Source organism: Nycticebus coucang, chromosome 11 (genome assembly GCF_027406575.1).
Source record: "Nycticebus coucang isolate mNycCou1 chromosome 11, mNycCou1.pri, whole genome shotgun sequence".
NCBI lineage: Eukaryota > Metazoa > Chordata > Mammalia > Primates > Lorisidae > Nycticebus > Nycticebus coucang.
The window spans coordinates 63,422,693-63,449,117 of NC_069790.1; the positions used below are offsets into that span (position 1 = coordinate 63,422,693).

Consider the following 26,425-nt stretch of genomic DNA (forward strand, 5'->3'; position numbering starts at 1 on the left):
GGGGGAAAGAATCCCTATTCAATAAATGGTGCTGGGAGAACAGGATAATCACATGTAAAAGACTGCAACTTGACCCCTACCTTTCACTCCTTACAAAAATTGACTCAAGATAGATAAGAGACTTCAATCTAAGACACGATCTGATAAAAATCTTAGAAGAATGTAAGAATGTGTGGGGAAAACTCTCGATGATGTTGGACTGGGAAAACATTTTATGACAAAGATTTCAGCAGCCATTGCAACAACATCAAAAATTAACAAATGGGACTTAATTAAACTGAAAAGCTCTGCACGGCTAAGGACACAAGAAGCAAAGCTAAAAGACAAACTTCAGAATGGGAAAAGATATTTGCAGGCTACCAATCTGACGAAGGGTTGATAACTAGAATTTGCAGAGAACTCAAATTTATTAACACAAAAAGAATAAACAATCCCATCTACCTCTGAGCAAGAGATATGAACAGAACCTTCTCTGACAAAGACAGACAAATGGCTAACAAACATTTGAAAAAATGCTCATATTCTCTGATCATCAGAGAAATGTATCAAAACCACCCCGAGATATCACCCACCCCACTAAGAATAGCCCACATCACAAACTCTCAAAGCTGCAGATGCTGGCACAGATGTGGAAAGAAGGGAACAATTTTACACTGAGGGTGGGACTGCAAACTACTACAACCTTTTTGGTAGGAAGTATGGATAACCCTCAAAGAACTCAAATTAGACCTCCCATTTGATCCTGCAATCCCATTACTAGGCATCTACTCAGAAGAAAAAAAAAATCTTTTTATCACAAGGACATTTGCACTAGACTGCTTATTACAGCTCAACTTACAATTGCCAAAATGTGGAAACAGCCTAAATGTCCACCAGGAATGGATTAACAAGTTGTGGTATATGTATACCATGGAATACTATTCAGCCATTAAAAAAGATGGAGACTTTACATCTTTTGTATTAACCTGAATGAAGGTGGAACAACTATTCTTCTTAGTAAAGCATCACAAAGATGGAGAAGCAAGAGTCCAATGTACTCAATTCTAATATGAAGGCAATACATGATGTAATACAAGATGAGGGATAGGAGAATGAGGGATCGGGGAGTGGGGAAGTGGGGATGGGAGTTATGATGTAGGGCACACCTCTTGGGGGTGGGACACAATCACAAGAGATACTTGACCTAACAACAGCAATCAGTGTAACCTAATTCTTTGTACCTTCAATGAATCCCAAACAATAAAAAAAAAAAATCATTCATGGCTAGGATAGGTATGGCATATAATAAGAGGATCTGGAAATTAGTAGAAAGAATATAGCTGGACTAGACACAAGCAAACCTTAATTAAAATTAAAAGTATATTGTGCATAATCTGAATTCTTATGACTACTAATAAAGAATTTCTCTAAATAAAAAATACAATAATTTCTCAGAATACAAAATCAATATTTACAAATCAGTAGCCTCTGTATATGTCAACAACAGCCAAGTTGAGAAACTAATCAAAGACACAGTTCCCTTCACAGTGACCTCAAAGAAAATAAAATACCTAGGAATATACCTAACAAAAGAGGCGAAGGACCTCTACAAAGAGAATTATTAAACCCTAAGAAAAGAAATAGCAGAAGATACTAACAAATAGAACATGCCATACTTTTGGCTGGGAAGAATCAACATTGTTAAAAAGTGTATTCTACCCAAAGCAATCTACAGATTCAATGCAATACCCATTAAAATATCAACATCATACTTTGAAAAACTTGAAAAAAAGAGTTCTTCATTTTGTATGGAACCAGAAAAAAACCCTGAACAGCCAAGGCAATTTTTAGTAATGAAAAGAAAGCTGAAGGCATCACCCTACCAGACTTCAGGCAATATTACAAGTCCACAGTGATCAAAACAGCCTGGTATTGGCACAAAAATAGAGACATAGACATATGGAACAGAACAGAAATCCAAGAGATGAAGAAACCAGTCTCTAGCTGCCATATGATCTTTGATAAACTACACAAAAGGATACATTGGGGAAAATAATCCCTATTCAATAAATGGTGCTGGGAGAACTAGGTATCAACATGTAAAAGACTGAAACTGGACCTGCACCTTTCACAGCTTACAAAAATCGACTCAGGATGGATAAAAGATTTAAATATACAACATGAAACAATAAAAATTCTAGAAGAAAATGTGGGAAAAACTCCTGAGGATGTCAGCCTGGGGAAAGATTTTAAGAAGCAGACTTCAGTGGCAGTTGCATCAACAACACAAATGAACAAATGGGACTTACTTAAGCTGAAAAGCTTCTGCATAGATAAGGCCACAGCAAGTAAAGCAAATAGACAGTCTTCAGAATCGGAAAAGATACTTGCATGTTATAAATCCGACAAAGGGTTGATAACTAGAATCTACAGAGAATTCTAATTAATCAACAAAAAAGAGCAAACAGTTCCAACTACCACTGGGCAAGAGTAATCAACAGAACCTTCTCTGAGGAAGACAGACTAATGGCTAGCAAACATTTGAAAAAATGCTCATCGTCCCTGATCATCAGAAAAACGCAAATCAAAAACTGAGATATCACCTAACCCCAGTGAGAATAGTCCACATCACAAAGTCTCAAAGCTACAGATGCGGACGTGGACGTGGAGGGAGGGGACCACTTTTACACTCTTTTGGGGACTGCAAACTAATATAGCCTCTTTGGAAAGATGTTTAGGGATTCCTCAAAGAACACAAATTAGACCTCCCATTTTGCCCCACAATTCCATTACTAGGCATCTAACCAGAAGAAAAAAAATAATTTTATCATAAAGACATTTGCAGTAGATTGTTTACTGCAGCTCAATTTACAATCACCAAGATGCCAAAACAACCTAAATGTCCATCAACTTAGGAATGAATTAACGAACCATTGTATATGTATACCATAGAACACTATTCGGCCATAAAAAAATATGGTGACTTTATATCCTTTGTATTCACCTGGATGGAGCTGAAACACATTCTTCCTAGTAAAATATCACAAGAATGGAAAAGCAAGCAACCAATATACTCAATACTAATATGAAGCCATTAGATAATCTACTTCATGCCCACTTAGGAGTAGAACTCAATTCAATTCAATTTGGGTGAGGTTGAAGTAAGGAGCCAAAGGTGGAGGGATTGGTGTGTTCCCACTTAATGGACACAATGTAGAGGTGTATGGCACACCTTTTGGGTGTGGGACATAACTACAAAACTCTACCTAACAAATTCAAATATTGTGACCTAGTCCTTTTTACCCTCACATTAACCTGAAATTTAAACAATTAATTGTATCATCTATTTTTTTTAGCTATATGCTTATGCCTGACCCATGCCAACTATTCAACTCTTACCTATTCAAAGGATGAGGGTTGAAAACAGAAATAGGGCATCTCTGAATTAGGGCTTCTTTTCTATTCCACCATAAATCCCTAGTATCGTATTTCTAGCCACTTAATCCACATGCCTGAGTTTTTAGGAGTTTCCTATGAAGATTAACCAAGTCCACCTGCATCATCTCCTTTTCTACCTCATAAGTGCAAAGGCTGCTACAATAAAACATAAAATGGAGCCTTGATCAATTTCCCCCTCCCAAAACCAGCTGTAAACACTCAAACTACTCAAGTACAAAGGGTACTTGCTCTCTGGTCTTTATTTATATAGTGGCCACTTTTTATGGGGAAGAATTTATTTTAAACTCAAGACATACATTGTTTATTTCTGGAGGAAGTGGGTGAGTTGGGGTGGGGAGGAGTCCCAGGTAGCATAGGCAGAGTTGACTTTCTGTTTCTGAGACTGGAGAGTAGGCTCTCAAGTGCTCACTCAATTATGGTGTTCATAACTTTCATAGACATTACATCTCTTCCTTCATGTACTGCAAATATTGCTTTATACGCATGTGCATAGAAATATTTTATTATTATTATCACTGCACTAAGCTCTTTTAAATGGTAGGGACTAATAATTACTGAGTCCTAGGTGCTACAAAGAGACTGCTAGAAAATTTCTTCCCAATACCTTTGTGAGATACATTATTTCCCCAAATTAAATTAGAATACTGGACACAGAAATGTTGAATAATATGCCCAAGGTCTCACCCTGTGCCAAATTTCTATTGGGAAGAATTTTTATCAATGAATAAGAAAATACTGCCCAGGCATGGTGGCTCACTCCTGTAATCCCAGCACTCTGCAAGGCTGAGGTGTAAGGATTCCTTGAGCTCAGGAGTTTCAGACCAACCTGGCAAGAGGAAGACTCTTGTCTTCTGGTGGGTGCCTACAGTCCCTCCTACTCAATGCAGGAGGAATAATCAAACCCAAGTGGTTTGAGGTTGTTATGTGCTAGACAGAAGCTACAGCACTCTAGCCTGAGCAACAGAGTGAGACTCCATCTCACAAAAAAAAAAAAAAAAAAAAGAAAAAGAAAAAAAGAAAATTCTGTCATTTGGGACAATACCCAGTCCAGGAATAATAATTTGTGATTTTTTTTGTTTGTTTGTTTCAAACCAGTTAAAACTTGTCTAAAACCATTTATACTGCTTACCATTAAATTATAATTACTCTAATATCTAATAATTCACTCTGATTTTTAAAATATTCAGATCATAACATTGTAAAAAAAATTTTAAGTGTACATTTGGAAAAGACATTATGTAATGAAAAGCTCAGTTCTATAATTAGAATCAAAATAGAGAAGATATTCTATTAGAAAATAATTAATTAGTTCCACACACAGAAATGCCATTGGTTAGTGCTACTTTGATTTTTTTAAATTTATGACTAAATATGTCTTTTAAATAACCTTTTAGGTACTGAACTGGGGGGGAAATTTACACTAGAAAGAAGGAAGACTTTCTATGCAAATAGGTTACAAACAGAGCTTAGGAAAAGAACTCATGCTGACAGTAGCTGTCACTTTTCATTTTTCCTTACTCCCAGAATTAAGATCCCTGACCTGTATAAACTGGTAATGGGCCAAAGTTAAGACCACTTGGAATCTTAGTGCCATTAAGACAGCTGATGTATTACACATGATGACTAACCCTGCCTCAGTCCCAAGAGAAAGCAAAATTTACTTAATCCCCAAAGAATTTTTTCCTATAATGCTAAGAGAATTAAATCATGAAATCTGAGACCTTCCTGAAACCACACTGATTACAAGATGGCAGAGGAGCATATGTCTGCATAAGCCTGCCAGGAAGGAAATGCACACACCATCAAGCTCATCAAGAAGATACTAAATAAATTTTTAGCAGTGGATAAAAAACATTAGGAGATATACCTGTAATAATTACTGTTCATTGTGAGGAAGAAACAAACATTTCATCAGTTTGTTTATTAGATTTGTGTAACTCCTGTACTCTCTTCCTGTAGTGGAAGGGGAGGGTGCTGTGGAAGGGAGGGAAGGGGGGGAGGATGGGAATTTTTGAATCACCTTGGCAAGGATGCAAACAAATATCTTTTAGTCTTTTGGCAGCATGATAATATGTTTCAGTTTAGTTCTCTTGCCCATAAAACTTCACATTTCCTCCAGATGCAAATAAATTTACACACAAGTATAAGAAGGGCATAAGAACTGAGCCATGTGTCTGCCATGTGCAAGACGGCAATGCATTTCAAACGCTAATAGTTTAGAAGTCATGGTGCTCCCCTATGCTGAACTAATATTCAATCCAACTTGTATGGAGAACAAAGAAGGAGTGAAAATAAACCTCAAGAGAAGATGAAGACACAGAGCATCCTCAGAAGGCACGAGGCCTTCTTTGAATTAAATAACATTTACCTGAACCAATTAACATCTTCAATTTGTGGTTTATTAAACAACCACTAAGGAGATACAACTGCAATGGGTAAGTTGCAGAAGTGCTATAGTTAAAATATTTGCATTCTAGTTCCTCTGTTATCGTGATTATTCATTTCTACACAGTGGGTAGGCTACAGTGGATAACACCACCAATTCTGGTACCAAGACTTTCTGGCTTCAAATTCTTGGGCAAGTCTGGTGTGAAATAAAACTAGAAAATAAGATCCCAGGCTTGAGACAAGATGAACTCCCTGTGTCTAGTAGAGACACTCTAAATTCAAAAGCAAAGCTAGGCAGCTGTGGCAGAGGATCAGGGAGCAGTCATGTGCCTTGAGTATTGGGGGCAGGGGCAGCTCTGGACAAACATCTTGCCTTGCACCCCTGGGCCAGAGCAGCTCCTGTGATGGGAACCAGGATAGACTGTGGCCAGAAACTCATCCATCCCCTCATCTGCCACTCACTCCATTTACCTCCCTAACCCCACCCTTGCCCATTGGCTTTTTGAAAGAAACATTTGACAGATAGACTTGTGGTTTTGATGCAGGACAAGGCAGCACCATGACCTGCTGCCTTAGCCCTGGAGGTGTTGATGCTCCTGGGGACAGAGGAACAGGAACCAGCTTGCTGCAAGGGCCAGACACCTGCGGGGGAGATGCTGGCACCGTGCTGTCTCCTCCATGTGCACATCTGAGCGTATGGCGCCGCCGTCTCTTCCAGGTGCACTTCTGCCTGGTTAGTTTCATGGATGGCGCCTTGCTGTCTCCTCCACTTGTACTTCTGACTGGTGGATTTCCTGTCAGTTTCCAAGGCCTGAGAGTTCATTGGACAGCTGGCTGTAACTGACAGGACTCACACCCTAGAAGAACAAACCCCCTGCCACTATATAAACCCCTGAGCAGAGAGCCCGAAGACTGACCTGGAAGGGAGCAGGAGAGCTTGTTCTCCTCCTGGGTTCTCTCTGCCAGGAGGTTTGGTTTTTGTACTTGTTTTATTTTTGGTTTCTGTAAATAAATCTGGTTTCTGACTTACCACTGATCCTGTGGTCCTTGATTTATTCTTCAAATCGCTGAGACCAAGAACCTGAAATTCTGGCATCAGTTTGGGGCTCTGAAGCCACCCAATCAAGGCCCGAAGGCTTGACTGTTTCAACCAATCAGAACTGAACATGCCTGAATCCTTCATTTGCCTAAATAGACCTGACTGAGAACCTGGGAAAGAATTTTCCCTATTTAAGCCAAACCCTTCTTTTATTCTTCAGTGTGTGTGTGTGTACTTTCGTTTTACACTGAAGGCTCCCACTCTGCAAGTTTTTTTTTTTGTGTGTGTGTGTGTGTGTTTTTTGTTTTGTTTTTCGGAGACAGAGTCTCAAGCTGTCACCCTGGGTAGAGTGTCATGGCGTCACAGCTCACAGCAACCTCAAACTCTTAGGCTTAAGCAATTCTCTTGCTTCAGCCTCCCAAGTAGCTGGCACTACAGGCACCCGCCACGAACACCAGCTAATTTTTGTTGCAGTTGTCACTGCTGTTTAGCTGGCCCAGGCTGGGTTTGAAACCACCAGCCCCAGTGTATGTGGCTGTTGCCCTACCCGCTGAGCTACAGGTGCTGCCCTGCAAGTATTTTTTAATAGAAAATAAAGTTCTCTTTTTTTGTGTAACAGATGTCATTTGGTCTTTCGTTAACATAAACTTTCTGTGCCTCAGTTTCCTGGTCTGCAAAATGAGGGTAACAATGGCATTATTGGGGGATAAAATAACTTAAGATACATGAACTATTTAGACTAGAGCCTTGCCCATAGTAAAGACTAAAGAAGTGTTTGCTAACACTCCAACTACTCTACTACTAGTCTGTTTACTTGTATTATTCCTCAGTCCCATTACTAGTATTGATCCAATCAGGATATCATATGATTGAAAGAGGTACTGATTGAATAACTCAGAAAATCCTTCATGATAAAATAAGCATCTTCGGGGATACAGTAATTATTTATTTGTAAAAATACAAAACTTTGAGAATGTTATAAAATAGAAATGCAGCAAGTCATATTTTTTATTACATTAAGATGAACGTCTAATCAACTGGAAAGAATATTTTACCAGTAGCCTTGAGCAAGAAAAACAAGTTTGAATTTGTAAAGAGAAGGTATTAGTTCTTCTAAATAACTAACATTAGACCACTTGCAGCAATTATTTACCCCTAAGCTAAGACTCGATCTTTGAGCCTGAGTTAATAGCATACAAAGGCATAATCTTCCTACAGGATAGCAATATATAGTAATTATCAATGAACAAAACTAGCTTACTGGGTCTTCCATATGCTAACCATCAAAAGTTTGGTTTTTCCACTTTACTATTGTGTTCAGGATTTAAAATATCTCTGTGAGAATATCATGGCTCTTGCACTAGTAACAGAGAAAATTAATGAGTCCTCTTATAATATAATTCACTATTTAAAAATAGAAGTATTTAAACATGGGCAGCAGTTCAAACCACAGCACTCAGAGGACAACGTTTCCTGTGCTGGCCCCATAGGAGTGATCTCTAAAGAAGAAAATGTTAAGATTGACTCCCACCACCATCCCTCAAGTTCAGTAATTTCTTATTAAATTACTGAAAGATTAATTCTACTTGTATCTTTATTTTTTTGTAAGTCTAAGTCTCTTTCTTGTAGGATCTTTAGATCCTGAGAATAAAAAAAAAATCATTTTATGTCAGTAACTAAGGGCTAATGAAGTCATTAAAATATAATAATATTTAAAAAGCTAGTCTTGCTTCACCTAATAACTAAATAATAATGTATGAAGAAGATATATTGATATATTTTTAAAATCATTTTAGTTTTTTACTGGGCAGGTTGGTATTAAGTTCATGGATAAACTTAGAAAATGGATTTGAAAAGAAATTCTTTCAAGTCATCTAGTTTTTTAAAATTTGTGAATTTGTGACTAACTTTGTTTTGATCAGAGTTCATAGCTATGCTATCTGAAATTTTCTCTCCTGTGGAAGAAACTATCGAGAAGTACCTGCGTGTTCATGCCACAACCTCAAAATCTGTGGCTGAAGCTGCCCTTCATTCTGCACCAAGGTTCTGATCTCAGAGTTCAGTTTCAGTGATGAGAGTCCTTAACCTAAATATTCCAAGGAGGCAGCAAGAAAAACATAAATACAGATTGTATCATGTAGGTAGTTGCATGTGCCAATCATCCATATCACTGCTTCATTAATTGTTTATGATCATTTTAATAAACTATATTTACACATACTCTGTTAATGAATCTGTGTTCCCTAATGGACAAAATAGAGACCAAAGCCCACCTCAGCTTATGGTATGCCAACCATACCTTAATGAAGTTTTTTTTGTGTGTTTTTTTTTTCAACCTGGTTATCATGGAACAGTGGTTCTCAACCTTCCTAATGCTGCGACCCTTTAATACAGTTCCTCATGTTGTAGTGACCCCCCCCAACCATAAAATTATTTTCGTTGCTACGTCACAACTGTAATTTTGCTACTGGGATGAATCATCATGTAAATATCTGATATGCAGAATGTATTTAGGCGACCCCTGTGAAAGGGTCATTCGACCCCCAAAGGGGTTGCAACCCACAGGTTGAAAACCGCTGCCATGGAAGGAGACACTTCCAAAGACTGGAGGTCTTCAATTGACACTCTGTCCATCAGCAGGCCTTAAAATGCACATCACTGAGTTTCTTTCTTACACAGAGGGTTCCCCATCTCCACAGAGTAAGTGAATAGATCTCTATAAAATAGATCTCTAAATAAGTAGAGATCTTCTATAAATGGATCTCAAAAAAAAAAAAAAAATCCCTTTTAAAGCCATCTCCCCAGGCTATGTGACTTAATTAGCTAGCATCTAGGTAACAAAGTATTATCCAAGAGCCTTATCTAAGAGTCTTTGGAAAAGCTACCATACTGAGAATTAGAGACAGAAAGTATGTTTCTAAAATGTAAGATAAAGCTGTAAATAAGAAAGACATTTTGGAAGAGAAGTGGTGTTGCTGAGTTATTCTTCTAAAACAAAAAAAAATGAGATACAAAGAAAAAGCCTAGCTAGTACAGATTACCGGGCAAGAGTGGCTGTTGTTTGCATTTATCTCAAAGACAGCCTCCAGAACAAAATGATAACCTAAAAAGCTACTTGAAAAAAACACAAGTCTTTTATCACTGATTCGTCACTGATGCAATGGTATGGATGGCAAAATTTACTGCACACCAAGGCCTGGTTTTTCTCTTCTTTTAAGTCACTTACTCTTTTTGCTCCCCTAGAAAAAAAACAGGATTTTGTACTGTAATGGGGTTTTAAGAATCCAGAATAAGAAAAAGAACCCCTGTGTTCATCTTTTTCACTGTATCTTGGTAATTTAAATAGTTCTTTCTGTGTTCCCTTGTGGCCAAACAAGGAGAAACTCAAGCATTTCTGTACTATTCCATTATTTTGCAGTGGAATTTGAGAGGTATTGTCATTTAATAAAAGTAGAAAAAATAAAATGCAATCACTAAACTATAACTTACATCTTAGACAAACTAAATTCTATCACTAATAACACCTTTTACATGAGAAAAGAGTCTGTAATATTATATAGCATCATACAATTATTTTTGGGTGGTTGCTATTTTTTTTTTTTTACAAAGCATCTTAGAAGATATCTTAAGAAACATTATTCCTTTAGTTCACTGTTTACTTTTTAAATTACTCAAGTGTAGAGAACTGCTCCTTGTTAAGAAATATAGAAAAGGTGACATGAGAGAGCTTGAATACAATTCAAGATCACAAGCAATTTTCTATCAGTGCTATTCAGATTCACAGAAACTAAAAAGTTGGCCATGGAGGTAACTATTGCCCTGACAGTCATTATATTTAAAACTTTATAAGTTATTTCTTACAGCTATCCTCTATTAGTATTTTTTTTTCCTGTCATTGACATATTCATTGGGAAAAACAAAAGACTGAGGATAAAAAAAGAAAAATTATCCTTTTTTTAAAAGGGAAGGAATGAGCTGGGAATCTGACTTAGATAAATGAGAGCAAATGTAATCTAGAGAACTCTGCAGTAGCACAGATACCTGCTGGGAAACGGTACTATGCTAAGTTAGAGATCTATCATGGAGCTCCAGCGCCAGGTAGGGAAAACAGATTGGAGCATCAGGAGCAAAACTGCTCTGTAGAAAAACTTAGGCTTTCACATTGCTTCCAAATCAACTTTTCTATTATTTTGTTTCCAGAAATGACAGTGGCCATTTTGGTTCAGCCAATAAATATATATTTTTATTTATTTATTTATTTATTTATTTATTTATTTATTTATTTTGTAGAGACAGAGTCCCACCTTATCGCCCTCGGTAGAGTGCCGTCCAAATCCTTGGGCTTAGGCGATTCTCTTGACTCAGCCTCCCAAGTAGCTGGGACTACAGGCGCCCGCCACAACCCGGCTATTTTTTTTATTGTTGCAGTTTGGCCGGGGCTGGGCTTGAACCCGTCACCCTCGGCATATGGGGCCCTCGCCCTACCCGCTGAGCCACAGGCGCCACCCATAAATATATATTTTTAAAATGTAAGTTATACTACCATTCCTTTCGAGTAAAAGGTTCCCTAGAGTCACAATAAGCTCTCCCACCTTTAAGTAGACACTTTGTCCTCCATGATGAAAATTAAAAATTGCATTCTCAAGGCATTCTGATTAGTTGAGGCTTAGTTTTGAAATTATTTTTGAATTTCATTTCAAACACATACAAGTTCTCCCTAAACAGAGGGCTAAATTTAGAATTTCACTTTTAAATGAATTGAAAATCAATGTAAATGAACAATGAGATTAATATATCTTACTAAAGGAACAAAAAATGTCTTTTTGTCTGCATAAAGACTTTATAAAGTTTTTTTATTTTAAAAAAAAAAACCTCTTAATACACTGTTGATGGGACTGCAACAGGAAAGTCTTTACAAAGACTTTATCTTTGTAATGATAAAGTTTTTTTATTTTTTTTAAATTCTCTTAATACACTGTTGGTGGGACTACAAACTAATATAGCCTCTTTGGAGAGGAGAATGGAGACTTTTCAAAGAATTCAAATCAGACCTACTTAACCCCACAGTCCCACTACTAGGCCTCTACCCAGAAGAAAAAAAAAAATCATTTTATCATAAAGACATTTGCACTAGAATGTTTGTTGTAGCTCAATTTACAATCACCAAGATGTGGAAACAACCAAAATGCCCATCAACTCAGGAATGGATTAACAAACTGTGGTATGTGTTTACCAAGGAATACTATTCAGCCATAAAAAAGATGGTGACTTCACATCTTTTGTATTAACATAGATGGAGTTGAAATAACATTCTTCTCAATTAAGTATCACAAGAATGGAAAAGCAAGTATCCAATGTACTCAATACTAATATGAAGTCAGTAGACAATCTAATTCACACCTTACAAAGGAGAAAAACTCATTTCAATCAAGTTGGGGAGAAGGGGAGCGAGATGGGGGGAGGAGGACTGGGGTGCTCCCACTGAATGGGCACAATGTAGGGGTGTATGGCACACCTTTCAGGTGCAGGATATAACTACAAGAGGGACTCTACCTAACAAATTTAAATATTGTGACTTGATTGTTTGTACCTTCACATTAACCTGAAATTTAGGAAAAAAAAAGAGAAAAAAAAACTCTCAATAGAACTTTAAAATCAGTACTATGCAAACCTAACTGAACAGGATAAAACTAACTTCAGTGAAGCATATACTGTCCCTGTAGATAATACAAATTTTATACTAGGTAGCAATCGCTAAAATGTGTTTGTTTTTACTCTAAATACAAAAATGTGATCAACAGCAAAATCTAGATTATGGGAAATTGCACAGGATAAACTGATTTCTTCAACAAATAAATTGCAAGGGGGAACCAAAGAAAAAGACAATTTTTAAAATATTTTTTAAAACTACAGGCAAAACTAAAGTATAGGGCACATATTTTGGTGATAAAATTGTCAACTAAAGTAAGGAAGGGATTACTGTAAGACTCAGGAGAGTGTTTATAATATAGTTTTACAGGAAGAAGAAAGAGGGGCTTGGGCAGCCATAAATGGAACAGCTGGCCAAGCTATATTTCCTGAGATTGTAACAGAAAAAAGAAGGGGGGGGGCGGATGTAAGTATGTTTTCTGTCTCTTCAAAACCCCCTAACCCTTTTTTTGAGAACTAAAACCTACATCCCTGCCTCAGGCCAGTGGTCAGGAGAGGCAGCGGAGTATCTATTGTTCTTTCTGCCATAGAAAACAGCTCAAGGGAATCATGTGGGGTAAAGTTCACAAGATTATTTAACTGAAGATGGATCGAATGTGGGCAGACACCATGAGAATGTTTTAGCACAAAATGAGATTATGGGATCAATCACAACCTTATAAAGCTCTGTGCTTCTGCTCAGAAAGGGGGACAATGGTATTTTTGAGACAAGAGTCTGCCAGTCTCCTCATTTGCCTCATTAAACTTCTTTTTCCTTCACAAACCACTTTTCCCAGTATTTCTGATGCAGTTTCATGGGACGAGTGCCCAGCTTTTGGTAACAAACTGAACAGTGGTAACAAGAGTGTTTGCCTTTAATATTTCATCAACCTATACGTTGTTTATGTGCGTTTCCTGCCTGTTGTATATTTTACAATTAAAAACATTTTTAAAATAAAATCACAATCTAAAAGATTCACCTAAGCAGCTTAAAAAAAAAAAATTCCCACAAATGTATTCTTTTTCCCATATTCACACTCCCACCCTTGAATCAAATGCATCATGCTTAAATTTTCACAAAAAGTTCAACAACACCTGAGACGAGCCATTTGCAGATTGGTTTCTAGCCATTGTTAAATCTGGCATAAGGATTTTGTTTTTAATTATGCATCCTTAAGATTCACCTATAAAATCATGTTTGTGCCATCTGACATAAAAAAGTGACTCTTACAGTTTTGCTTAGATTTCATATACTTTTTTGTTTATCCTAAGAGGAAAGAAAAAAAATATATATATATAAGCCTAACAGGAGTCTAAAGAAAGTTACTGGGTGGACTGTGTTGCCCCCAAATGCATATATTAAATTCCTAACTCCCAGTACCTCAGAATATAACTGTATTTGAAGACAGGATCTCTAAATAGGTAAAAGGTCATTATGAAGGGCCCTAATTGAATATAAATGGTGTTCTTATAAAACGGTAAAATTATAACATAGAAAAACACAGAGGGAAGACCATGTGAAGACACAGAAGAAAACCACGTGCAACAAAGGAGTGAGACCTCCAAAGAAACCAATCCTTGATCTTGGCCTTCTGGCCTTTAGAATTGTGAGAAAATAAATGTCTGTTGTTTAAACCACCCAGTCTGGGGTACTTTGCTATGGCAGCCTGAGCAAACAAGAAAGAAAAGAAAGAAAAGCAAAAAGAGAAGGGGGAGCAGAGGGGAGAGAAGGAAAGAAAGAAGGGAAGAAAGGAAGAAAGAAACGTTTTTAAGGGTTTCTTTTTTTAAAAGATAGTGGAGGGAAAGAAAGGAAAAACTATGAAACATTACAATTTTATTTAACTCAAAATGGATAGTGAAAAGAAAAGCTTAAGAAAACTCTCGATCATTAATAAAGAAAAGAGAACACTATCAGATTTCATGTAAAAGGAAACAGTCCAAAGAGCTAAGAACAGAGGATAAGACAAGAGAGAATGGGCAAGAAAATAATAAGCTGCTGACTTTCGATTGATGGGCGGGATTCAGCACTTTCAACATGGTTCCTGGAAAAAACTCAGAAGGGAATTTTGAGTTAGATTTTTAAATGGAATGGAAGCAAATGGGGGTGATAGGTGAGATAAAAGTGGTTTTCTTAAAGATGAAAGAAATGACCTCTGGCCCTAGGGTTTGAATGAGTTTGTATTTATTATTTCCCTAGTTTGATAGTGAAAGGTGTAAGCTGTGGTACCCAGAGAGGAGACCGGAGTAGAGATGTTCTGGCCAGGCTTACTGAAAGGGGAGGGCGACACACCTAGGCAGTGCATAGGTGGCATCTGTGCCCAGGGGCAGTTATAGACCCCTTTTTATGGGATTGTAAGGGAAGGGCAAATTCCACAGCTTACCCAGAAAGTGAAGTTCTTTGGCAGGAACTTCAGGAGACAGGGATAACCAGATACTTTGTCTCCTTAGTCTTAAAAGGAGAGGAAGGAGGGGGTTTGTATAAGACTGCATTAGGCACCCCAACAGACAGGCTTAGGGATTAGGAAAACCATCAACAAGGAAATGCAATTCTCAGGTTGGAAAATCAGCAAAGACTGTATAACAGCCAGTGCTCGCTGTATATACACCCATAGAAGATAACTATCTCCAAGTAGAGTTCACTTTGCCGATTAAGTACAAGTTGTCTGAAAGGGATATTACTATAGAGACAGCAAGATCGGCGTTTGCTTGATCCACCCTTCATACTCATGTTTACATCCCATCACTCCACTGACAAGACAGCCAACTGCCTATTTCCATTCTTTTTTACTGTACCAAAGGAGTAAGAGATACTCCGTATGCGGAAGAAATTATCATACAAAATAGAGAAGTGAAGCCAAATAAACAGGGATGAGAATATAAGAAGCTGAAAATTTTAAGTCTAGGTAATTTTTCCCCCATTGTTAGCAAAATGATTCCATTCTTCCGTGTCATAAATAGAAGGAGCCTAATATCCTTTTTGTCAGGAAAGTGGTAATATAAATCAATCAACCATTCAATTAGTCTTATGTTTGGAATAACTTTCTGGAGGAACTGGCAATTTTTTATATCTGTATTACTTATTAAAATGAACAGTTTTGTTTTAAGTCTGTATTAGTGAGAGAGATATATAGATATACAGAGATATATGTATCGGAAAATGTCCAAATGTCTGGGATCTGCTTTAAAATACTACACACACACATGAGTAAAAAGAAAAAGATCCTCAAAATGTTGACAACTGTCAATACCCTAGGTGATGGGTAGGAGAGGGTTTATTATAGTATTCTTTTTACTTCTACACATGTTTGAAATGTCTATTAAAAAAATTTTCCTTTTTTAGTTAATATATAATTAAAAAACCCAGTTCTCTTCAGGCTGTCATTAGAAGGGGACGAGGTAATTTATTTTGATTATTGATAGATGTTGGCTTTGAGTAAAAATGCTTTACTGCAGTAAGACAGGTAAATAGGTAAACAATGAACACAGGCTTTATGGGAAAATAAACTTGGGAAAATGTTTACAATATGATACAATGTTTACTAAAAAATAAGCAAGATACAATTTTATAGATATATATAATTCTACGTAATATATACAGGACAAAAAACACCAAAAGGAAATACAACAAAATAGAAACAAAGTTTAACTCTCTGTGAATGTAAGGATAATTGTTCCTCTTTTGTTATACCTTTCTCTGTTTACAAGTTTTCTAAAATGAGCATATATTAAATTTATAATCAGACAAAGGAAACAAGTAGGACTATAGCACTATAATTTGAATGAGTTAGAAGAGACAGTCTGAACACTGATTGGAAGAAAATTTAAACATTTGGCCAAAACTCACGACTGTATAATAAACATCACTCAACAAGGAGCCCTCCACTTGTGGCTTTCAACCTTAAGTGCTGTAAAATTACTGCATCAGTACACTGAGATAAAACGCACATGCTTATGCCTCTTGCTGGAGGATGCTTTTATTTGTGCGTTAATATTTTCAGAGGTTACCTATCATGACCAGTATCCTGGGATTTCTGTCTCCAGATTTTTGTTTTTGTTTTGTTTTTTTTGAGACAGGGTCTCACCGTGTTGCCCAGGCTGGAATACAGAAGCACCATCATAGTTCACTGCAGCCTTGAATTCCTGACTCCAGTGATCCTTCCACTTCAGCCTCCCTAGTAGTTATGACTACAGGTGCCATGCCATGATGCCCTGCTCAATTTTGGGGGTGTATGTGTGGCGATTTTGGCTTGCTATGTGGCCCAGACTAGTCTCAAACTTCTGGTCTCGAGAGAACCTCCCCAAAGTGCTGGGATACTAAGCATAAATCACCATGCCCAGCCTGTCTCTAGGTTTTTTAAACTCCTTGAGACTTCCCTATAGATCTAATAATTCTACATCTTACCAGGGAAAAAGTCTTTCACAACTAAATGTAAAGCCACACATCTTTCATGGACCCAAGACTCCACCTCTTGGTTCTCAGTGCTAATCTTAACAGCAAATTTCAGAAAGTATTTTCTGTGACATAATCTAAAAAGAACTATTTGCAGCTATATCAACCCTATAATACACAAGTCCAATAATTCCTACAGAATACTAAAAATTCTTTTACTAATAATTAAAAGCAAAGTTTATTTTTCCACAAGTATGTGATGAACTTTCATTAATAAATTACAAAATATTATTTTAAAATCCTCAAAACTGTACATTAGAAGTATCATTGAAAATTAAAATCATAATCAGTGGTATCTAAAAGATTCTTAATAAATTTCCCCCAAAGGTAGGAAAATTTCACTTACTTTAACTTCCACAATTTTGCCTCCATGTTCAATATGTCTCTCTACATATTCAGAAGATAGCAAATCACTGCAACAGCAAAAAGAAATGATCATTAAGGAGGACTCTGAAAATGTGAATGACTTTACATATTTCTGCATTAATGATTCTTTAACCCTCAAATCAACACTCATAGGTCTCTCTCTCTCTCTCTCTCTCTCTCTCTCTCTCTCTCTCACCCTCACCCCCAGTATTTCAGACAGGATATGGGAGGCTGACCGGACTATACACCACTTGTCATCTCACTGTTTAGCAGAGTTGATTCCGCTGATCCAACCAACAGTTTTAGGGAACTACCATAAGCACACAATTATTTTTAGGACATCTTATGCTTAATTTTCTTACTTTAGCTTTTTATCAAATAGTTTCAGTTGTTTACCATACCTTATCATTTCATTATGTGTTATTTTTATCTGACAAAATATTAGTTCCTAACACAGAACTTAAAAAGGGCAAAGAAGTTAAAAGAAATGAGGACTACACCATCATTTGAAAATAATTCTCTTCTGAAATATCTACTAAGCAATAATCTTCTTATGTAATTTTAAATGTTTCTATAATCTTAAATACGCTTCTCTTTAATTTCATATATGTAAAAAAAAATCTCCCTTTCAATGGTGGTGCCTCAAGACACACTTCCATAAAATGCCTTTAATCTTTTAAGGCACTAAGATATAAATAAAATTGTCATTAATAAATAAAAAGAATACAGGAAGCTATAAATTTCTAATGCTACTCTATTAATAGATGTTGAGCCAACCAAAAAATATTTTTTAAAGTACACTGAAGGTCACCAAACGAAAATTGTTCCAATTATAAAAAGAAAAAAAAGGGAATTTCTGAGCACACAGGCCTGTCATGATAGGCTCCTTGCCTACAGCTGCGTGAAATGTAAACAGAACAATAAAACAAGCATTGCATAGGCACCGTAATCCTGTAGTATCTGATGTTTACGTTACCATTTGGGAAACTTATAATTACAATCTAAGATCATCCTTTACTTATCTTTAGAATATGTGGGAACCAGCTAGGATGCACTCAGTTCCAAGTTAAGAAAAGTACACATAAAATGGCTTACACAATCAGAACATTTGTCATCTCGTTTCTTGTTAGAAATTCCAGGGCTAGTGTTATGTGAATTTGCTTTTGAGAATATTCAGTCCTTTGAAGACGTTTTAAAAATATAAGAGTAGTTAGTAAGGAAAATTTTGTCAGACATGTGCAGAATTCATAGCATATGTAAAGTATAAAGACATTGTGTGTGTGTTACACATTGATAGAAAAGAACAGAAAATCAAGAAATACCTAACATTTGTGAGGCATCTGGGTAATAAATGTCCATGATATACTAAATATAAAATATCCAGCACACACTAAATACGCATAAATGCTTAATATTCATGAGGTCTTACTTCAACCACCTGGTAACCAGGGTTTCCCAACTTTGACACTACTGACATTTTAAGCCAAATAATGCTTGTTCCAGAGACATGTTTAGTAGCATCCCTGGCTCCTACCGGCTAGATTCCAGTAGGATGCACCAGTCATGATATTCAAAAACCTCTCCAGACATTACTAAATATACACAGGGGGACAAAGCAGCCCTGGTTAAGAACAACTGCTGACACTCATTCTGGCCCCTTATGTTCTCCAAGAAACACAAAGAGAATTAATGATTGTTGGGCTAAACGGCACTCCATAGCCACTGACCAGGCATATTTGTCCTGGTGTCTTTCAGATACAAGTGGGTGTCACTAGCTCAGGGCACCTGCTACCTCTGAGGCCTACCCAATCCTCACCTCTGCTCCCTGTAACCACACCATCAGCAGGGAAGGCATCCACAGCAGAGAAAGAAGTAGGACCCATGAACACTGGCACCCAGGATTAGCTGTCCCAAATGTGCTAACCTACCAATAGCTTTCCTTTTCTCACTGTGTGCTTTAAATTAACTTAGCAAACCAGGTGATTGGAGGGTTTGAATTGTGTCTGTGGGAACTTTCAGTTCCCTTACCTCTGCCTGGTAGCACACTGGGGGAGCTACCGCAGTAATTTCCCACCTGGCATCTGGAAGTTCCAGAGTTTTAATGTAGTACTGCAGCATCTAATGAGACCAAGAGTGGGTTCAACGTTCTGCCCTGCCAACAGTGTGGTGGTTGGCCTATTTTCTTCACTGGCTCTAATCAGGACCATCACATGACTACTACAATTCTAAGTATCTCATGAAATAAAAAGTATACCAAATTGAAAAAAAAAAAAAAGCCTTGTATTTCCTTTCAATAGCCAGATGTTTGCAAAGGACTGTCTCCCAGCCTTGCTATCAATCTGAAACAACTTCCCCAGAAGTAGGACATAATCATTGCCATTCAGAGTTTATATTTCTTAGCAGAGCCAGACAGGTTATCTCTCTTTGGAATATGAACTAGTAAATTCAGGAATAAAATCTTTTGACTGATGAAGGAAAAAGAAACAAAGTCAAAAGTAAGCAGACACTTAAACTGAGTTGTAACAGTAGTAAATACTAGAGGCAAAAGCCCCAGATTTCTGCTGTTGACATCCCTAAATCCAGAACAGCCTACCCCTATGCTGGATATCTGGGGGATATGGCATACGTTCTCCATCACTGTCAAGCGACAAAATATCCCTATTACCAGGGGGTAGCATGAGTGAAATCAAATCATTGAAGTAAAACACTCCTCAGAGGACTAGTAGTTGCAGTAGTAGTAATAACAATTTTTTTAAAAAAAACAACAACTTTAGAGTCTTCTAGGCTTTCAAATTTCAAGGGAACATTTTCCTTTGAATTATAAAATCTAGGTATTAAGAGAATATGACTCACTGCATGAATATAATTACAGCAAAGAAAAACTCTCTGCTCAGGAATTATGTTGCTATTTCAATCAAGCTTCTATATAAAAGTACTGCTGGAAAGGGCTCCATGTAATTAAAACCAAAAAGAGCTCATGCAGTGTGGTTTTGTTTGTTTGCAGTATTGTGAAAGTCTGCTAAGGATTGTTATTTTAATTATTAGGGTAAAAAACCTTCTATTGAAAATGTCACTTTTCAGCTCAGCGCCTGTAGCTCAGCGGCTAGGGTGCCAGCCACTTAACACCAGAGCTGATGGGTTCGAACCTAGCCCAGGCCTGCCAAACAACAATGACAACAACGACAAAAAAAGGCCAGGCGTTGTGGCAGGCATCTGTAGTTCCCAGCTGCTTGGGAGGCTGAGGCAAGAGAATCGCTTAAGCCCAAGAGTTGGAGGTTGCTGCGAGCTGTGATGCCACAGCACTCTACTGAGGGCGACTTAATGAGACTCTGCCTCAAAAAAAAAAGTCACTTTTCCCTCTACTAAACCATAAAATCCTTACTACCTATGCAGTTAGAATCTAAGAATTTTCTTAAAGATTCCTGACATAATTAAAATTACCTTAAGTTCTTTACCTTAGAATATCATTGCTTATCAGTAAGTAAATCATTTTAAGTGCAGGTAAGTGAAGGTTCTCCTTAACATAAACAAAATTTTATATCACTGTAAATGGATTAGGTAAAATTCACTCCATACTAACAGCCTACTCAATACTGGTATGTGAATGCTTGTGGACTTTAAAAGATTAAAGTGAAAATCATTTTCAACCACATTCTAAAGGCCTCTTGTTTTCTAAACAAAGTAAGTAGATGTTAAAATTGGAAATGTTTTCTGAGGGTTTTTTTGAGATTTTTACATATTTTAATTAAGATCTATGATCAGTTTATTTGATTTAATCAAAGGGGGAATTACAATGCACATTTTCAGTTGTAATAATGATCATCCCTTGTCTAGGGGGAAACTGTCATGTCAGATGCAGTGGCTACAGTACAAAAAGCTTTGGAGGTAAAAATAAAAACAAATATTTTAATTTTCCATCCAAGCTCTGCCATTTACTAGCTATGTGCCCTTGGTCAAGTTATTTAATCTCTATGAACATAATTTGCCCATGTCTAAAATGGAGGAACTAAAAAAAACTTCATAAAGTTGGTATAGTCTAAAACCGAACATGGGTGAAATGCCTTCCCAATCTTGATTTCAATTTTTCCCATTCCCTGTATTAACTATCTCCTATCTATTCACCTCTCTCGAGAGCTCTCACTTTTACTGTTTTGAGACTTATAAACCATTGACCCCATCTGCCAATTTTTGACTCTCCTTCATCTCACTCCTGTCCACCTAACCCTGTTTCTGTTTAATGATCTGTCATGATAATCACCCCTCTTCACACAGTCTACACTTCCTTACCTTACGCTCCACTGCATTAACTTGTCCAAACCTCAATCACAGTAAAGCTCCACTCTGGTGCCAATCAAAATTTGACCCTAAGACGCAGAATATCCTGAATGACCATAGGTTGATTCATGATCACAGTTACCAAATGATCCTTCATAGCGTCACTGCCCATAAATCCACTACATTTTCCTACTCAATTTACTCGAGAAGACCCTTCTAAACTTCTTTGTCCACAAAAAAGCTCTCCCTCATCTTTATTCTGTTTACACAGGCACTCGCTTCCTCATTAACTGAGAAAACAAAAACAGAAAAGGACTATCTTACCTCTCCAATCTACCAATACACCTGTTTCAGAACAGGTTATCTACCAGGATATCAAACAGGCATCTTGAATTCAACATGTCTGATGAATAACTCTTTCAGCCTGATCTCAACATTCAATTCTACATTCAGAATGTATCCTAGTAATAACTTTTTAGTGAAGAGAACTAGAGGACATCACCTTTACCAAGTGATAACAGTTAACATTACAAATAACAGAAGAAACCAAAATCAGAAGCTTCTGTAACGATGCCCTAAGAAGGAACATATCACTTACATTATTACCACTAAAAATACATAAGAAAGAAATCACCAACATGAACAAAGAAACCTGAACTTGCAATAGATTTTCAAAGAAACAGCCTCGCAGCAAAGATCTAATCTAATGTGACCTCAAAGTCAAGACCAAGTCAAAGATGTGGTTGTACCACTCTTTGTTATGACCCTGAAAGACTACAGGCACTTTGCCCAAACCATATAATCCATATAAAAGAGTTTCTCAGATTTTTAAGGGCTTGCCTTCTGAGCTACACTAAAGAGTTTCTAAGAATCTTAAAGGTTCTCATAGACGTTCTCAGCTAAACAAAAAGGCTATTAAGAATCTTAAGGGCATTGTCCTACCTTAGCTCATAGTTTAAAGGAGAGAGGGGCCAATCTCAAAAAGATTCGTGGATGTGGTTATGTCTAATGGAGTAAACCCCAGTGAGATTCACCTAAAACTCACCAAGTTCTTAAACCACCAATGATGTGAACCAAAACGGACACTCAGTTCAAACTCATAGTCAGGAAGCGGACCTAGAAAGACAGCTAGTTTAAATCCTGGCACATTTCTTATGGAAAAGAAATGGTAACTCGGAGGGTGGACCAAAGAAGCCAAAGAACCACTCCTAGGAAGCAGAACGGAGCCATAATAAACATAGATTTCATTTCCCAAAGCAGGAGGAACTGGTGACATACCTGGTTGACCATCAGAATTGCATCTACTGACTGCCACGTAGCTCCTATCTCCCTCTGTTTTGAACAATGTGTCTACTGCTATTGGTCTGGCCCTATCTCCCCATATCTTAAGTGTGCATAGAATAGATAACATATCTTTTTAGTTCATGTCTTGCCTGAGCTACCTCCTTAACATGCTTTATTCACACCTGGACCTGACTCAGATGACAAAACCTGAACCTTGAGTTTGAGCTCAATAACGTAACGGAATGACATTTAGCAGGGATCTCTGGAGGAATTAAGTACATTTCACCCATGTGAAAAATGCCAAAGGATGGGCTGTGGTTGATTAAAGGTGGCTATAACTCTTTGACATTTTTCTCATGGCAAAGTGGAAACCATTTCTCCCAGCCTTGAATGTGAACTGACCCTGTGGAAAATATAATGAAGCAGAAATGGTACTGTGTGTTTAAGTCTGTTTTGTATTGCTATGACAGACTCCCATAGTAGGTCATGTATAACGAGCATGAATTTATTGGCTCACAGTTCTGGAGGCTGAAGAGTGTCAGCATATGGTGAGTAACTTCTTGTCATGTTATCATATTTTATTTATTTATTATTTTTTTGCAGTTTTTGGCCGGGGCCAGGTTTAAGCCTGCCACCTCCGGTATATGGGGCCGGCACCCTACTCCTTGAGCCACAGGTCCCCAGGAACATTCACGACTGTGCATGGTGGCTCATGCCTGTAATCCTAGCACTCTGGGAGGCCTGGGAGGGTGGACTACTTAAGCACAGGAGTTTGAGACCAGCCAGAGCAAAAGTAAGACCCTATCTCTTCCAGAAACAGAAAAACTTGCCGGGCATCATGGCAGCACCTGTAGTCCCCACTACTCTTGAGGTTGAGGCAAGAGATCGCTTGATCCCAAGAGTTTGAGGTTGCTGTGAGTCACGACACCACAGAACTCTACCAGGGCAACCAAGTGAGACTCTCTCTGACAAAAAGAAAAGAACATTTGTGTTTCCTAGAAGGAGGTGAAAATATCAACACTAACAGGGATTTGGAAGAAGTTAAGTTCAGCCCTCCTGGATAACTTGGGAGGCATAGAAGACTGAAACTGGACCCACACTTTTCACCATTAACTAAGATAGACTCTCGCTGGATTAAAGATTTAAACTTAAGACATGAAACTATAAAAATACTAGAAGAGAGTGCAGGGAAAACCCTTGAAGAAATCGGTCTGGGCGAGTATTTTATGAGGAGGACCCCCCAGGCAATTGAAGCAGCTTCAAGAATACACTACTGGGACCTGATCAAACTAAAAAGCTTCTGCACAGCCAAGAACACAGTAAGTAAAGCAAGCAAACAGCCCTCAGAATGGGAGAAGATATTTGCAGGTTATGTCTCCGACGAAGGTTTAATAACCAAAATCCACAGAGAACTCAAACATACAAGCAAGAAAAGAACAAGTGATCCCATCGCGGGCTGGGCAAGGGACTTGAAGAGAAACTTCTCTGAAGAAGACAGGTGCACGGCCTACATACATATGAAAAAATGTTCATCATCTTTAATCATCAGAGAAATGCAAATCAAAACTACCTTGAGATATCATCTAACTCCAGTAAGATTAGCCCATATCACAAAATCCCAAGACCAGAGATGTTGGTGTGGATGTGGAGAAAAGAGAACACTTCTACACTGCTGGTGGGAATGCAAATTGATACATTCCTTTTGGAAAGATGTTTGGAGAACACTTACAGATCTAAAAATAGATCTGCCATTCAATCCTATAATTCCTCTATTAGGTATATACCCAGAAGACCAAAAATCACATTATAACAAAGATATTTGTACCGGAATGTTTATTGCAGCCCAATTCATAATTGCTAAGTCATGGAAAAAGCCCAAGTGCCCATCGATCCATGAATGGATTAATAAATTGTGGTATATGTACACCATGGAATATTATGCAGCCTTAAAGAAGGATGGAGACTTTACCTCTTTCATGTTTAGATGGATGGAGGTGGAACATATTCTTCTTAGTAAAGTATCTCAAGAATGGAAGAAAAATTATCCAAAGTACTCAGCCCTACTATGAAACTAATTTATGGCTTTCACATGAAAGCTATAATGCAGTTATAAGCTAAGAATGTGGGGAAGGGGAAGTGGGAGGGGGAGGGGGGAGAAAGGGCTGAGGGAGGGTACCTGTGAAACTTAGTAAATGTAGAATATAATCGTCTTAACGCAATAACTAAGAAAATGCCAGGAAGGCTATGTTAACCAGTGTGATAAAAATGTGTCAAATGGTCTATAAAACCAATGTATGGTGCCCCATGATCGCATTAATGTACACAGCTATGATTTAATAAAAAAATGGTAATAATAAAAAAAAATGTCAATGAGGGAACTCACTATAGGTTGGTAGAAACAGCAAAAGAACTAGAAGTACAGCCTGAAGATGTGACTTAATTGCTGCAATCTCATGACAAAAACTTAAAACAGATGAGAAGTTGTTTTTTAGGATGATGAAAGAAAATAATTTTTTTTTTTAAAGAAAGTAATTTCTTGAGATAGAATCTACTCCTGGTGAAGATAATATGAACATTGCTGAAACGACAACAAAAGATTTAGACTATTCCATACACTTAGTTGACAAAGCAGTGATAGAGTTTGAGAGGACTGACTCTAATTTTGAAGAGAAGTTCTGCTGTGGGAAAATGTTATCAAACAGCATCTCACGCTACAGAGAAATATTTTGTAAAAGGAAGAGTCAACTGATAAAGCAAACTTTATTATCTTATTTTAAGAAACTGCCTAAGCCACCTCAGCCGTCAACAATCACCATCCTAATTAGTCAGTAACCATCAACAAGTAGAGATCCTCTACCAGCAAAATGATTATGACTCAACTTGAAGGCTCAGATATTCATGAACATCTTTATCAATAAAATATTTTTAATTAAGATATATATACTTTTTAGACATAATGTTTTGCATATTTAGTAGACCAAAGGATAGTGTAAACATAACTTTGCATATAACTTTTATATACAATGGGAAACCAAAAAAATTGTGTGACTCACTTTACTGCAATATTTGCTTTATTTGGTGGGCTGGGGCAGAACTTGGAATACTTCCTACACATGCATGTATATTTCTTTTTTAAGATTTTCTTCTGTTCACTATATATTTTTTGTTTATTTTAGCTGAATTCATTTCATTTGTTTTCTATGCCCTCTTTAGATGCTGCCCTGATAGAGGCTTTCCTCAAATATCTGGAAATACTCTCCATGGTTGTTGACAGTGAAGTGCTCTCCTGTCTGGAAGCTCTGTGAGTAACATCAGGGTTATGAGCCTCCCTATAGGGAGCCAGAAGAATTCTTCATTGAAGAATCCTAAATGTCAACGTTCCTAGATTTTTTTTTTTTTTTTGGAGACAGAGTCTCACTCTATTGTCTGTCATCCAGGCTTAGATCAACAGCAACCTCCGACTCCTGGGTTCAATCAATCCTGTCTCTGTCTCCCAA

At 37.4% G+C, this 26,425-nt stretch overlaps 1 protein-coding gene across 17 annotated transcripts in view; it reads right to left on the reverse strand.

Moving 5' to 3' along the window:
• The window catches only part of ADAM22 (ADAM metallopeptidase domain 22), a 278,120-nt gene that overhangs the window by 116,455 nt on the left and 135,240 nt on the right, over window positions 1-26,425 (reverse strand). For all 17 annotated transcript variants that reach the window (XM_053608487.1, XM_053608501.1, XM_053608500.1 and 14 more), the window contains exon 4: window positions 17,350-17,416. In XM_053608487.1, coding sequence (XP_053464462.1) covers window positions 17,350-17,416 — 67 coding nt within the window. The remainder of the gene's footprint in view (window positions 1-17,349; window positions 17,417-26,425) is intronic.